This window comes from Chionomys nivalis, chromosome 2, assembly GCF_950005125.1.
Source record: "Chionomys nivalis chromosome 2, mChiNiv1.1, whole genome shotgun sequence".
Classification (NCBI taxonomy): domain Eukaryota; kingdom Metazoa; phylum Chordata; class Mammalia; order Rodentia; family Cricetidae; genus Chionomys; species Chionomys nivalis.
In genome coordinates, this window is record NC_080087.1 from 56,803,049 (window position 1) to 56,816,181 (window position 13,133).

General features: G+C 40.8%; 1 protein-coding gene across 2 annotated transcripts in view; it reads left to right on the forward strand.

Moving 5' to 3' along the window:
* Sesn1 (sestrin 1) overlaps window positions 1-13,133 on the forward strand; it is a 99,850-nt gene that overhangs the window by 71,816 nt on the left and 14,901 nt on the right. The window contains exons 1-3 of one of the 2 annotated variants that reach the window (XM_057762097.1): window positions 1,939-2,081; window positions 9,451-9,516; window positions 10,276-10,476. In XM_057762097.1, coding sequence (XP_057618080.1) covers window positions 1,980-2,081; window positions 9,451-9,516; window positions 10,276-10,476 — 369 coding nt within the window. In that variant the 5' untranslated portion in view covers window positions 1,939-1,979. Of the gene's footprint in view, window positions 1-1,938; window positions 2,082-9,450; window positions 9,517-10,275; window positions 10,477-13,133 lie in introns of those variants that run through there. The other variant, XM_057762096.1, reaches the window with a different exon arrangement.

Here is a 13,133-nt window from a genome sequence, read left to right on the forward strand (position 1 = left end):
CTGCAGATTTATTTAGGGCAGTGCTTTTTAGAGTTTTTAATAGACAGAAAAGTGACTAATCCACAGTACTGTCTATGCAAGCGAACAGAACTCTTTGGAACTATTTAGGTCAGTCTTTATAGAGACCATAAAGGAATCTTGGGCATTTAATAGCTTGAAGGTTCTCAGTAAACTACTGAACTAGAATGTAAGTTAAATTTATTTTTCTTTTCCTATAAGACAGCATTAAATATTTGGAACTTTCTGGGAAAAGTACTATTTGAAGCTTCTAATTTAGTTCAGTATATTTGAACTATTTCTTCAATAAATACTTACCAAGCTCTAAATATTAGACAGTATATATGCAACACAAAGCTTTACTTTGACATTTAATTAGTTTAAACCATCTTGGAATCAGCTGGATTCATGCTTCTCCTTTGTGTCTTTTGAATAGAAAGGTGGACACTCACTATTTTTGCAATGGAGAGTCATTTTAATATAAGAGCCATGGTATGCCCTGCTAAATAAACTAAACCTATACCTTCAGAAAATAGTCACAGCTCCACGCTTCCAGAGACATCAGTTTTCGTGTACTTTGCTCATTTTTAAACTAACTTTTACAAATCTCAACCCCACAAATAAGTACATTTATTTCTCCAAGTCACTCATTTACTGCTGGTTTATTTGAGGGAGTAGCAGCTGCTTCGAATTGAGTGACTTATTGGATTTGTATTGCTTGTTTATGGCTGAGTGGAGATTTGATTGTATCATTCATTTTTGTGGCTCTTTGTGGATGGAAGAGCAGAGCGCAAGAGCGCTTAGACTGTCGCCTTTCTTTTATTACCCCTAACCCAAAGCGGCTTGCTTCTCTTAGTTAAAAAAGAAAAGATTTGGGGTGCTTAATAAGAAATTGTAGCATCGATCTTGCCTGGAGGAGAAAAATAAAGAGTAACCATTTTTAACCTTTTGACTTTCTAAATAAGAACCATCAAGAGCTGAAAGGGCAATTTAGTCTTCTCTGGCAACTGTAACCTCAACTGCTAACACCGAAACTTACTTACTTTCGGTGTCTGTCAGTGGTTAGTGATGTAAGCTCCATTTATGTCCTTCTATGGAGGTGTTCCAACCTCTTTCTTCTTTTTCTTAACCTGAACATGTAAGCTTTTGAAAACACAAGCATAGAAAAAGAGATCTAATTTAGCAGGTTTTTGTGCTTAAGAAATGAATAAAGCTACCAAAGGAAGGAAATGGGATTGGCAGCTTTATGTCCTAAAACTCTGTTTTTCCAAGTTCCTCATTAGATTTCAGAGAGATTTTTTTTTCTTTGTAACACAGGGTACTTGTGAAGGAATATTGGAGATTGTAATACCATGGACTATAGTCAAGACAATTGGGAGACCTGCTGCCAAGGAAAATGATATTTATAGTTTCTACATCGCTTGCCAAAAATAATTTTTACATTGTATATAGGCCACGATCTCCTGCTTCTACATTCTGCAGCCATTTTGTGTAGTTCGGGCATCCGAAGAAAAGGATAATTTCAGTAGTTTGTACAAATTAAGGAAGGAAAACTGGATTCCTTCTGGTGTTGCCAGGGCTGGTCTAGGGAACACTGCTGACTGCCTGTAGGTAAATGGCAGGTCCATGCCCGGGAAAGCGGAGGGCAGGACGCCTTTCCCTGAGTCCTGGGACAGAAGATGCTTCTTCCTGCCAGGGATCCACCCAGCGGGCTGGTTCTCACACGGAGACCTAGCGCCTCGCTGGGCGCTTGGCCTTCCAGATGTTTTTTCTGGCCAGGTCTGCAAACTCCCCACCCCGGGCGCCAAGGGGCGGGGCTGCAAGTCCCCGCGGGCCGGCATTGGCTGGCGCGCCCGCCCCGGCGGTGGAGTGACGGGCGCGGGGCGGGGCCTCGCGGCTTGTTTGTCAGTGCCGCCTGCCCCGCCTCCGCCGTGCGCTGAGTGAAGCGCTGCAGCGATCGAGGCTGCAGCCTTCCCGGCGACATGCGTCTGGCCGCTGCAGCGAACGAGGCGTACGCAGCCTCGCTGGCCGTCTCGGAGCTGCTGGGCTGCCACCAGTGCGGCGGGGGCCGCGGCCAGGACGAGGTACCCGGCGGGCGCGGGCTGGGGGCGGGCGGACCGAACACCGCCGACGTTCGCACCCGCAGCTTCGCGAACGCCCCCTCGGGGGCTGCGCGGCCTGGGCGAAGGGACTGGCGTGCTCGGCGGGCCACCCGGTCACCTAAGCGGTGGCCTCGGGACCGAATAACGTCTGTTGGGCTGGCGCGCACAGGTGGGAGCAGCGGAGCTGAAGTCTCGGGTCAGACAGCCTGTGGATTTTTCCCTCTGGCGCCCGGTCAAAACAGATCGTTCAGTCACCCTTCCCTCGCCGACGTGGATTTGGAAACACATTTGAGTCGGTTAAATGATACCGCCTGGAATAAAATCTCCACTCAAGCTCTGTGCCGCTCTTCGCAGCGTTTGCCCCTGTTAAACCATCCCTGCTTTGCCTGATTCGGCCTGCAGGACCATCGGAGGTGTTTTGTGGGTATTTTTGTAAATGGTGCAAATAGGATGGTGTTTGGAAATTGCTAATATAACCTTCCCCAAAATTCGAACATTCAAAGGCTTTGCCTCTGAAGGGAGGAGAGAGAAATACTGAAATTGGAATTGAAATCAGAATGTTGGGTTGTCTTAGCTCAAGAAATCTTAATGTGAATAATCTCCTTGTTATTTTGCACATTAAAATGGTACAGGTCTAAATGTTTAATATTCTGTTAATCGGCACACTGCATAGAGTCATGAAAACTTAAATGGCCCCTTGAAAGGTATAGAGCACCAAGTGTTGTTTTCTAGATGTTTACATTCCTGGATATTTTGCTTGCTGCTCGTTTACAAATACCAGAACAATCTTTCAATTTTTCTAAAGCCCAGCCGTGGACTGCTGCTTAGCATGCGGAAGACTCCGGGTTCTACCCTCGGCATCAACAAATAAGTAACCGGCAAAATATTGCTCTGGGAGCTTTCCTAAAAACAGGCCACAGCGTGAAAGTGTTGAGTTAGCATTTACAGTTTGTGTGTGCAGATCATCACACCAGTATCTGCTCTCTCTCTGAGTAGGAAGGAACCCCAGTGGTCATGCATGAACAGCTCTGTTATTTCTGACAGCGTTTGTGGGCCAGATCTTCAGCTCTGAATCGGACTGTTCAAAGATCTGAAGCAGCTTGTGTGTTGATTCTAGCAGTGCCTGTGGGGATACGCTCAACAACTAGGAAGGTTTGCAGAGAGCTAGCTCTATTTCACTTGACTGCACTTAGCGTGGGAGAGAAACTAGGAAGCGGTGCGGGAGAACTTGTCCCTTCCCAAAAAAAAAAACCACACTGGCACAGCTCTCTCCAGTAGCAAGCTTCCTCCTCCTCTTTCTCCTCTTCCCCCTTCCCCTCTCCCTCCTCACTGTCCCAACCCAGGACCCTATACATGCTAGGCAAATTCAGTACCACTGAGCCACATCCCCAGCCCAAATGTAAGACTTTGAAGTCAGGAAGTTTTTCATTTTCTAAACCATGGTTCATGGAACACACACACAAAGAGGCACCTAACTTCCTGTGCTTTTAATAGCATAGCAGTGTTAATGACAATCTGAAGAAATGCAGTACATTTTGCTACAGCTCAAGAAATCTAAGTGTGAACACTCTTCCGCTCTTCTCGTTTCTACTGGAGTCCTTTGAATGATAGACAGTCCACTTTATGCTATGTAGACAAGGATTTTCCCAGAAGAGAGAGCATGGGATTAAGGCTTTAACTTTTGATCGAACTTTTTGCTTTCTTTGCCTTGTCGAAATACCATTTCTACTTGTGTAAATTTTTAAGAAAACAAGCTTGACGTAAGTGTTGTGGTAAGTCATATGCTAAAATATCTAGATGGAATTTTTTCATGTATCAAGTAGACAAAAATGCTTCAAATAATTTCCTTACTTTTACCTAATTTTTCGAGGCGGTAGATTGAACAAACACTTTGGTTTTGCATTTGTAGCCGGTCATTCGTTCTTAAGGGGACTGATGTAGGTCTGTATGTAAGCGGTCACCAGCGCAAAGCACGTGACTGGAACGGCGTTTTCCCTACAAGGACTGTTCACATGGTGGCACAGCACATACTGTGTCTGTGGCACTGACAGTGGCCACTGAGAGTTCGTATTCTGAAATCAAGTCTTGCTGTCGTACATCGATAGAGGAAACAGGTCAGACTGTGATGGTGGGGGCTATGGTCATATCTTTCAAAGATGGTCATTAGCGTTGTCGAGAGTGGGTATTCTTGGTTCTCATGCTAGCTTTTCCAGCCACACCTTCACAGACAGCTGTGAGGTTTACACCTGATCAACATCTGCGGCTGCTCTTCAGCCCAACCATCTGTTCTTGGCAGCTCCGCCCCCTAGGATCCGGATTGTAAGATTTGAGCCGAGTCTAATTGAATTCTCACAACTGTAAAAGAAAAAACTCATTGGAGTCATCTACCTAGGAAGTTAGAAAAATGCATTCAGTTTGGCTTAGCATTAAAGACATGGACTTACATTTTCTAGATTTTAATATCATAAAGTGCCTGTTCCTTGTTTGTGATAATAGTACTTGGTTTGTAACACTTTATGAACTGTAATTGCTGATCTTGATTTTTTATTAACATTATTAGCTCAAGATTGTTTTTTCTCTGTTTATGTCAGTTAAGGAATGAGCAGAAAAATCAAAAGCAGTTTGATTGGCAGAGATTTCCCGATGTGTGTGTGTGTGTGCGAGTGCACGCACACATGCCCTCAAGAGCTTTGCAGACCGTACTATCATATAACACAAGGCAGTTGTGCAGGATGGCACTGTTGCTACTGTATCCTCCTCAGCCCTCTTTTGCACACTAGACCCATCCACTCAAGACTTTAAAGGCCCCATGGGATTACAGCCTTACTAAACTGAAGTCCTTTTTTTGGCCAAACCTTCGTAACTGCTCTGTACTTTTCTCTCAGGAGATGATGCATAAAGAATCTTGGTCAGGCCGGGAATCAAATGTAGAACCTTGCACATTGGGATCAAGCCCTTTCCCGTGGAGCCACCATCCCAGTGTGTGCTCTGCTGTAGTGATTTTTCCAAGAGGAGGAGTCTTTGTACGAGTTTCAGTGAGCACAGGTCCTGGAGGACGGTGTACGGAAACTCAACCAGTTCACTTTTCTCAGAGGTTAATTTGTGTGCCCTGGGAGGCTGCATGAAGCCGGTCCACTTCTTGTCTCTACCTGGTCTGAGATTAATTGGGATACAATCTCAGAGCTCATCAGCAACACCCTGGTTGATTAGCCTCTTGTTTTCTGATGGGCATAAAATTAAGTAACAACGTTGATGTCATGTCCTTGTATCTCTGTTACATACCTAGTCTGTTAGCTAAGAGAGAGCCTAGCCTCCTATGAGAAGAGTCAATGTATTTGATCCTAGAATAGTAGTAACCATGTTTCTCATTGTGTCAGTCTTGCTTCCCTTCTCTGTCAAGGAAGAGTTGATTGGGAAGTGTGTCTCCCTCTCTGCTCTCCCACCTTTGACCCTTCCATCTTTTTTCTCTGTCTGTTCTCTTTCTGCTTCATGAGCTGCCCAGCTGCAGGTTCTCAGGCTCTCGGGATCATCTGCTAGTTCACCTCTGAGCTGAATGAAGTTATTTAGCTGGAACCAGACCTGTATCCACAGCGAAGGGACTGTCAGAGACCCCTTTACAGTTCTGTCTTAGCTGCTTCTTCTCTCTGCAGCTCTGTAGATATTATCAAGGAGTTGATGTACTCCTAACACTGACATTACTGTGCAGTGGGCATCTATACCATCCCAAGGAATGCTTGCCCTCCCCCTTTCTGTGTGATTATTTCCTTTTGTCTTCCTTTTTCTTAATATATTTTTAAATCGTTTTTAACCCTTGCAAAAAAAACCTTAGCAGAATCAAGGACTTTCCTTGGTCGTTGAAGATTTAGGGGAAAGAAAACAGTGGTATCAACATGACCACTAAAAGTGACTAGGAGTGGAGCTCATTTTATCAACGCGAGAATTATTTAGGACTATTGGAAAAGACTCTTGCTATATCTATAAGAAAATTTGCTTTTTTTTTTTTTTTTTTTAATGATGGGGTCTTATGTAGCCCTGGTCTGACTGACCCGAAACTCACTATGTTAAATAGGCTAGCCTCAAACTCATGGAGAGCAGGGATTAAAAGCATGTATCACCATGCCCTGAAAATTCTATTTTATGAAGCATTCATGGATACCTTATCAAAATTATAAAATTATTACTTTATAATAATTTGGTATATAGTTTCTATATGTAGTATAGAAACAAGACCAGAATGATATAATTAAACGTGTTTGTTTTGAAGGTCATATGGGTATCAATTTGGTGTCATCTAAAGAAATACTACTCACATGTTTCAAGCAGTAACACACGTGCACACACACATACATGTTCTGCTTCATTCTTCTGCAGGACCGCAGCTCTGTTGCTCTGTTAAACCGTTCAGTTTTCCTCTTGATTAGCACTTAGGTTATTGATTAGACGCAATATTGCAATGATTTCCCCTTACATGTGAACACACAAATGTGAGTAGGTCTGTAGGTTCCACTTAAGATAGAATTATTGACACAAAGAACATGTGACTTTTTAGTTTCATCTACCTTGCAGACCACCCTACTTTAGAACTTGTATCTTTTTTTGTTTGTTTTTAAATCAGAGTCTCCTTATAGACCTGGCTGTCCTTGTCTATCACTAAATAGCTGAGGCTGGCCTAGAACTCAGAGAGATCCACCTGCCTGTGCCTCCCAAGTGCTGGGAGTGAAGACATGCCACCATGCCTCAGACTTCTCCATCTTAAAATTTCTTTCTTTTCTTTTCTTTTCTTTTTCTTTCTTTCTTTTTTTTTTTTTTAAGAATTAAAAGTGGTATCTCTGTAGTTAATGTGGTAGGGTTTGGGGAAGAGACTTGAGCACGGTTTCAGTCCTTCTTATTTCCTTTTCTTTGAATTGTTTATGACTCTTCGCGAATATCTTTTAAGTTTTCTGTTTATTTTAGACTTTGTGTCCTCCCTTCATGGAAGTCTGATTTGTTACCAGATTTATCAGTCTTTAATTTTGACTTCTGAGTTTTATAGCATTTTTTTGGGTCTTTTTCACTACACAAACATTTTCTAGAACTATTTTTTTTCATATTTAACTCTGATTTATTGTGGATAAAAATTTGATTAGGGCCCTAACTTCCTTTTTTCTGAGTGACTACCAGTTGTTCCAAGATCATTTGTCAAATAATCTATTTGGAATGGCATCCTTTGCTACCCTGAAGTCCTATGTACTATATAGTGTGTGTCTGAGTTACAAAATAAGTAATAAAAACTTGAAACTCTAAATACATATTGTCTAGATAACTTGTAAGATGAAGGAAAAGAGAAAGAATAAATGTTGGCCTCAGCTTTGTACCCCCCCCCCCATGAATTTTGTTTAACATACATCCAGTTTGGTCAGGTTAGAGGTTGTGCTTCTGGGATCATTGTTTTATATAAACAGCTACATTTGTTTCAAGAAGAACAAATTCTCTTCTGGAACTTATACATTGTTAAAACTGAGACATATGTATGACCAGACTAGTGAAGTGTCACTTTAAATAAGTATAATGTTACATAGTATCTTCAGTGTGAGCGAGGACTAGCTAAAGTAAGTTGTATCAATGTCCAGGAAATACAATACAATTGGTACATCATGGATTCAGTTGGCAAGTTGGATTTTCCTGATAAAGATCCTCTTATCCTGTGTGCTGTTTTAGGAAGGGGGAGGGACCAGAACTTGCTATGTAACTGAGGATGACTTTGAACTTCTGATCCTCCTGCCTTCACTGCCCAAGTGCTAGAATTACAGGTTTACATGAGACGAGCACTACCAACTAAGCTGCATTCCTAGCTTTGCCTGAACTTTTAAAATCCATTATATTCAAAAGTTTTTCATTTGCTCATCCCAAATTTCTTGAATTCTCTCTGTTCCCTCCCAGTTCTTCTTAAAAGCAAAAAAGTTGGGTTGGAGAGATGCTCAGTGGGTAAAAGCATTCATCCCACAAGTGTGAGGACGTAAGTTCAAATTCTGGGAACCCATGTAAAATCTGGATGCACAGTGAGTGCAAACATCTGTAATACCAGCATACATACAGGAAGGCAGAAGGGAGAAGCAGGAATGCCCTCAGAAGCCCAGAGGCCAGCTAGCCTGGCACATACAGTGGAAAATCACCAGAGACCCTGTCTCAAACAAGGGGGAAAGTGAGGACCAACACCCAAGGCTGTCCTCTGCCCTCCACATGTGCTACATGTACATGCTTGCCCATGTTCACACATGCAGGCGTTCATACATATACAGAGTGCATACACACACAACAGGAATAGCCAGTATCTGATTTATGGAATGAAATTATAGAAGTAGTAGAGATAGTAGAAATGGGGTTTTTTTTTTGTTTCTTTTTATGTGGGTGCATACACATATGTGTGCGTTAATGCAACAATGAACCTATCCATCTGCTATGTGGGTTCAAAGATGGAACTCGGGTTTTATACTTGGTCCCAGTCTCCATTTTCTTCTAAATGAAAAATAGTAGTTGTGTGTCGTATAATTTTACATGTAAGAATTAATCATCTGTTATATTTACCCTATCTGTTTAGAGTGATACTGGATTGACTGCCTTCGAGTTCTGTTATTATGGTTGTTTTGATATTGTATCTAAGAACATTGTCCTGGGGGGAGGTCCTAACCATGGGCTGTCTGTCCTTGTTAATATACCGCTTCCTTATTAATATACCGCTCTGTCAGTGTAAGAGAAAGAATTCTAGATTTTGTCAGAAGGCAGACATAAACAAGGTAAACAAAGTTAGTTTTCCTGAAGTAGCTTCACTCAACCCTGGAGAAAGGAGAGCTCACCCGTAGTCCTTTCTCTTCGTGAATTTAGCTACCTAGTTCTTACTTGTCATAGTTTCTCTGCTTATTTCCAGGTGTAGTATCAATCTAGTGACAATTGTGTTTCTTCCTGTTTAAGATGTCTATATGAAGGTTGTTTTGCTTTTATTTCCTGACAAGGTGTACAGGGAGAGATGCTTTTGTTTAGTTTTGGATGTACAAACACACTGGGCTTGTTTTGTATCACTGACAGCCCACAGGGTTGGCTGCTGTGTGCTGAACTTTCTGTTCTAGACTCTCTGCCAAGTGCTTTATGCAAAACTCTGGTTTTAGTGGAACGGGTTTTATTGTTTTTAGTCAGAGTCACATTATAAGGTGTTAACTGTGGGATTCAAATAGCTGATGTGTATATATAGCCATGAGAAAAATGTCTATAGCAAGCCTGTCTGTTTTGAATTGGCTGTTTTTCCTTCTTGCTGCTTTAGCCTGAGTTTGTGTTGTTCTCTGTTGGAGGCCTGAGATGGTGTAATTTTCTTTTCTAGGAACTTGGAATCAGAATTCCTCGGCCAGTAGGACATGGACCAAGCAGGTTCATCCCAGAGAAGGAGGTATGCTGTTTTGAAAGTACACGGTGAACTGCCTGCTTTTAAGGAAACATTTTCATGACCCACATCTTGGCATCCTAATGCTTGCTGGTCAACAACGTGTTTTACACAATTATTCAGAGTTAGTCATGCTTCGGCACTGAGTTTATGGGATCAGAAAGCTGTTGTAGTCATTTTGATTTCTAGTATTCCGTGATGCATTTAAGCACCCGTATTTAATCAAGTAAAACTGCAACTTGTCTTTGACTCGTCCTCCGCCGGCTTATATTTAGACCTTGCTTAAGAATGCTTGGAAACAGAGGTGCTCAGGCTTGTCCATCTCAACAGGTTTGGTACTAATTAATGCTAGACTGAACCTTTAATTCTGTGTAAGTGGAAGCATCTGTGCTTTATTGTCACAAGAACTATTTGCTAAATTGTGGTTCTCTTTTCATGAAATGAAAATAGTGTCGTAAAAAATGTTTTAGTGTCTGCTTGCAAGCTCTGGGCATTTAGCAATGTAAATCTGCTTCCGGGTCTGGATTCTGGTCAAGTCTGCAAGCAGCCTATCTGGATACCCTCAAACTGAAGTTCAGTTCGGGCTTTGTTGTTTAGCCCCCACCATATAATGGGGCTATTCTTCTGTTTTGCTACAAGTTTAGATTTGTGTCCCCTCTTAAGTAAAATTTAATCTACTTCTAAATGGAACAATGCAGCCCATTCATATTTTCTTTAACACTGGTTTCTAGTTTATGTAACCGTAGTTTTCTCTCGTTTACACAGATTCTACAAGTAGGGAGTGAAGACGCACAGATGCATGCTTTATTTGCAGATTCTTTTGCTGCTTTGGGTCGTTTGGATAACATTACGTTAGTGATGGTTTTCCACCCACAATATTTAGAAAGTTTCTTAAAAACTCAACACTATCTACTGCAAATGGATGGACCATTACCCCTCCATTATCGGCACTACATTGGAATAATGGTTTGTAAACATATAATGAAAAATTATTTCTGCCTGCTTTTCTTAATTTCTTTGAGAGTTAATGCTTTTGATACAAGGATAAATACTTATATTTTGACTTGTAATCATATTCTTACCAGATAGATTCTATTTTTTCTGATTTTAAATAAGTATGCTTTCAAGTATAACAAAATATACGACATGTAGTTTTATACAGTACTAAGAACTATTCCTTTAAGATTTCTTTGTGTGTGTGTGTGTGTGTGTGTGTAAGACAACTTGAAGGAGTCAGTTCTCTTCTTCCACCATGTGATTAAACTCAGGTTGTCGGGCTTTGTGGCAGGTGCCTTTACCCACAGAGCCATCTTACTGGTCCAGAACCATTCTTTCTTAGAAGTTAAAGTACAACAGATGTAAGTGATGCCTCCTCCCTTCCCTCCCACTCTCCCTTCCCCACTCTCCCTTCCCGACTCTCCCTTCCCCACTCTCCCTAGCAAAAGTCTTGTGTGGCCTAGACTGGCCTCACACTTGCCATGGAGTTGAGAATGACCGTGAGTTCCTGAGCCTCCCAAACGCTAGGATCATAGTGTAGTTATGATTTATGTTGACATAACTGGTGGTAAGCCTTTTCAGTTTGTGTATAATAATGTCATTTTATGATTGACAGTTTAACTGAAGTGAAAAAACCCCTCACACACTCCTTTGTCTGAGAGTCTGCAAGCTGGCACAAAGGCAACATTTTTAATGTTCATTTTTTTCTAGCAGTATTTTGTTACTGTATTATTATTGCACTGTTTTCTAAGTGGAGGTTTCTTTGTCCTGCCCCATCCCACAGCTGCTCTTGATTAATCACTCATGGTCTTAATATTAATTACAAACTGGCCCAATAACTCAGGCTTATTACTAACTAGCTCTTACTTTTAAATGAAACTATTTCTATTCAGCTGTGTTTTGCCATGTGTCCCATGGCTTTATCTGTGTTCTAATACGTCATCTTCCTCTGGTGGCTGGCTGGCATCTCCCTTGATTCTGCACCTCCTCATCTGAGTTCTCAGTTTGATTGTTCCGTCTGATCTTATCCTGCCTGGCTATTAGTCAAACAGCTTTTCTTAACCAGTGAAAGGAATACATGTTCACAGTATACAGAAAGATCATCCTACAGAATTTCCCTTTTTCTGTCTAAGCAAAAAGGAAGGTAGTAACTTTAACAATACAGACAATAAAATTTAACAATACAGACTTTAAAATTACAGAGAATAAAATGGTTATCGAGTAAGAATTGCAGTTACAATAGCTAGTCTATTTGTATTTGACAAACTTACAGAAAATATTTATTATCTTTCTTACTTTGGTGAGTCTAAAGTTTTATATCTAATTTATCTTTTTATCATAACTAAGAAAATCTATAATTATAACTATGTAGTCTTCAACACCATCAAAGATCTGAGAAAGAAGTAATATTATCCGAGTAAGCAGGAAGTGCAAACAGGTGACTTCCAAAAATATAAGAAATGACAGAAACAGATGACTGCCCGGACAGTCACCCAAAGTTTCTCTGCAACATTGAGGCATCCAACTTTGGCTTATAGGTCTAGAATATCTCACAGGCTCTTTTCAGAAGCAGGAAAACCTGAAGGACTGTCCTACCCTGTCTTGGCAAAGTTTGGCAGCTACGTTTCTTTGTGTCCTGCTTGTCCAAATTGAACAGCGTACTTACTGTCAGCAGTCAAGGCAAGGGTAGTTTCTTGCCCAATAGGCTAGTTTTACCAAAAAAAAAAAGAAGAAGAAAAACCCAAAGTCCATATGGAGTATCTTAAGTGCCCATCTTCCTCTTGGGAGTAGATCAGTGCTGCCGGGAAGAGATCTGTCTCAGTCAAAAGAATTCTAAGTTATTAAAACGTTAAATGTCATATTCTGTAGGTCTTTGAAATGTTTAAAGATCACGTTTCTCTGAAATATATCTCTGTATATCTAGAAAATTTTACTAACATGACCTTAAGTTTGACTTTAATGGATGACTAACTGTATTTTTGTAAAACTGTATTTCTTAGTTATATATTACATTTTTAATTGAGCTATTTAAACACAATACCTTAAACAAGAATGGAAATATACCTACATTATAACAAAATTAACCTTAAATTTATATCAAGAAGCTAAAATCCATACCAATGTAAAATATTTTGAGACTAACAGTTGATTTTTGGATTAAATTCAATAATCTATCCTTTTAATCTATTTCTGTATCATATCCCCCCCCTCTTCTTTTAGAAAGAGATTGACTATGAGCAATAACAATTAATAACCAACCCCATTTAAATGAAAACAAACATTTATAAACAATATTTTGGGAACTCGGGTGTAGTTCTGTAGACTACTTCCTGCTAATTGTTGGGTGCGGTGATCTTTGAAGGACCCTGAGAAAATTTAGAATTATGGTCAAGTCCTGATGGGGTTATTCTATGTGGTTTGTCCATCTCAGCCATTAGCCTTAAAGCTGTTGTGGATGTTGGATCATCTGGGCCATCGTTCCTGTCAGAGACTTTCAGGGGTCTTCCTCAATCATACCATGTTAACCTGGAAGGAATCCACAGCTTCTCATCTTCTGTGGAAGCAAAAGTAGAACCTCTTTTCCAAAGCAACACATCCTTAGACCCAAATTCCAGTCAAGGTACCTT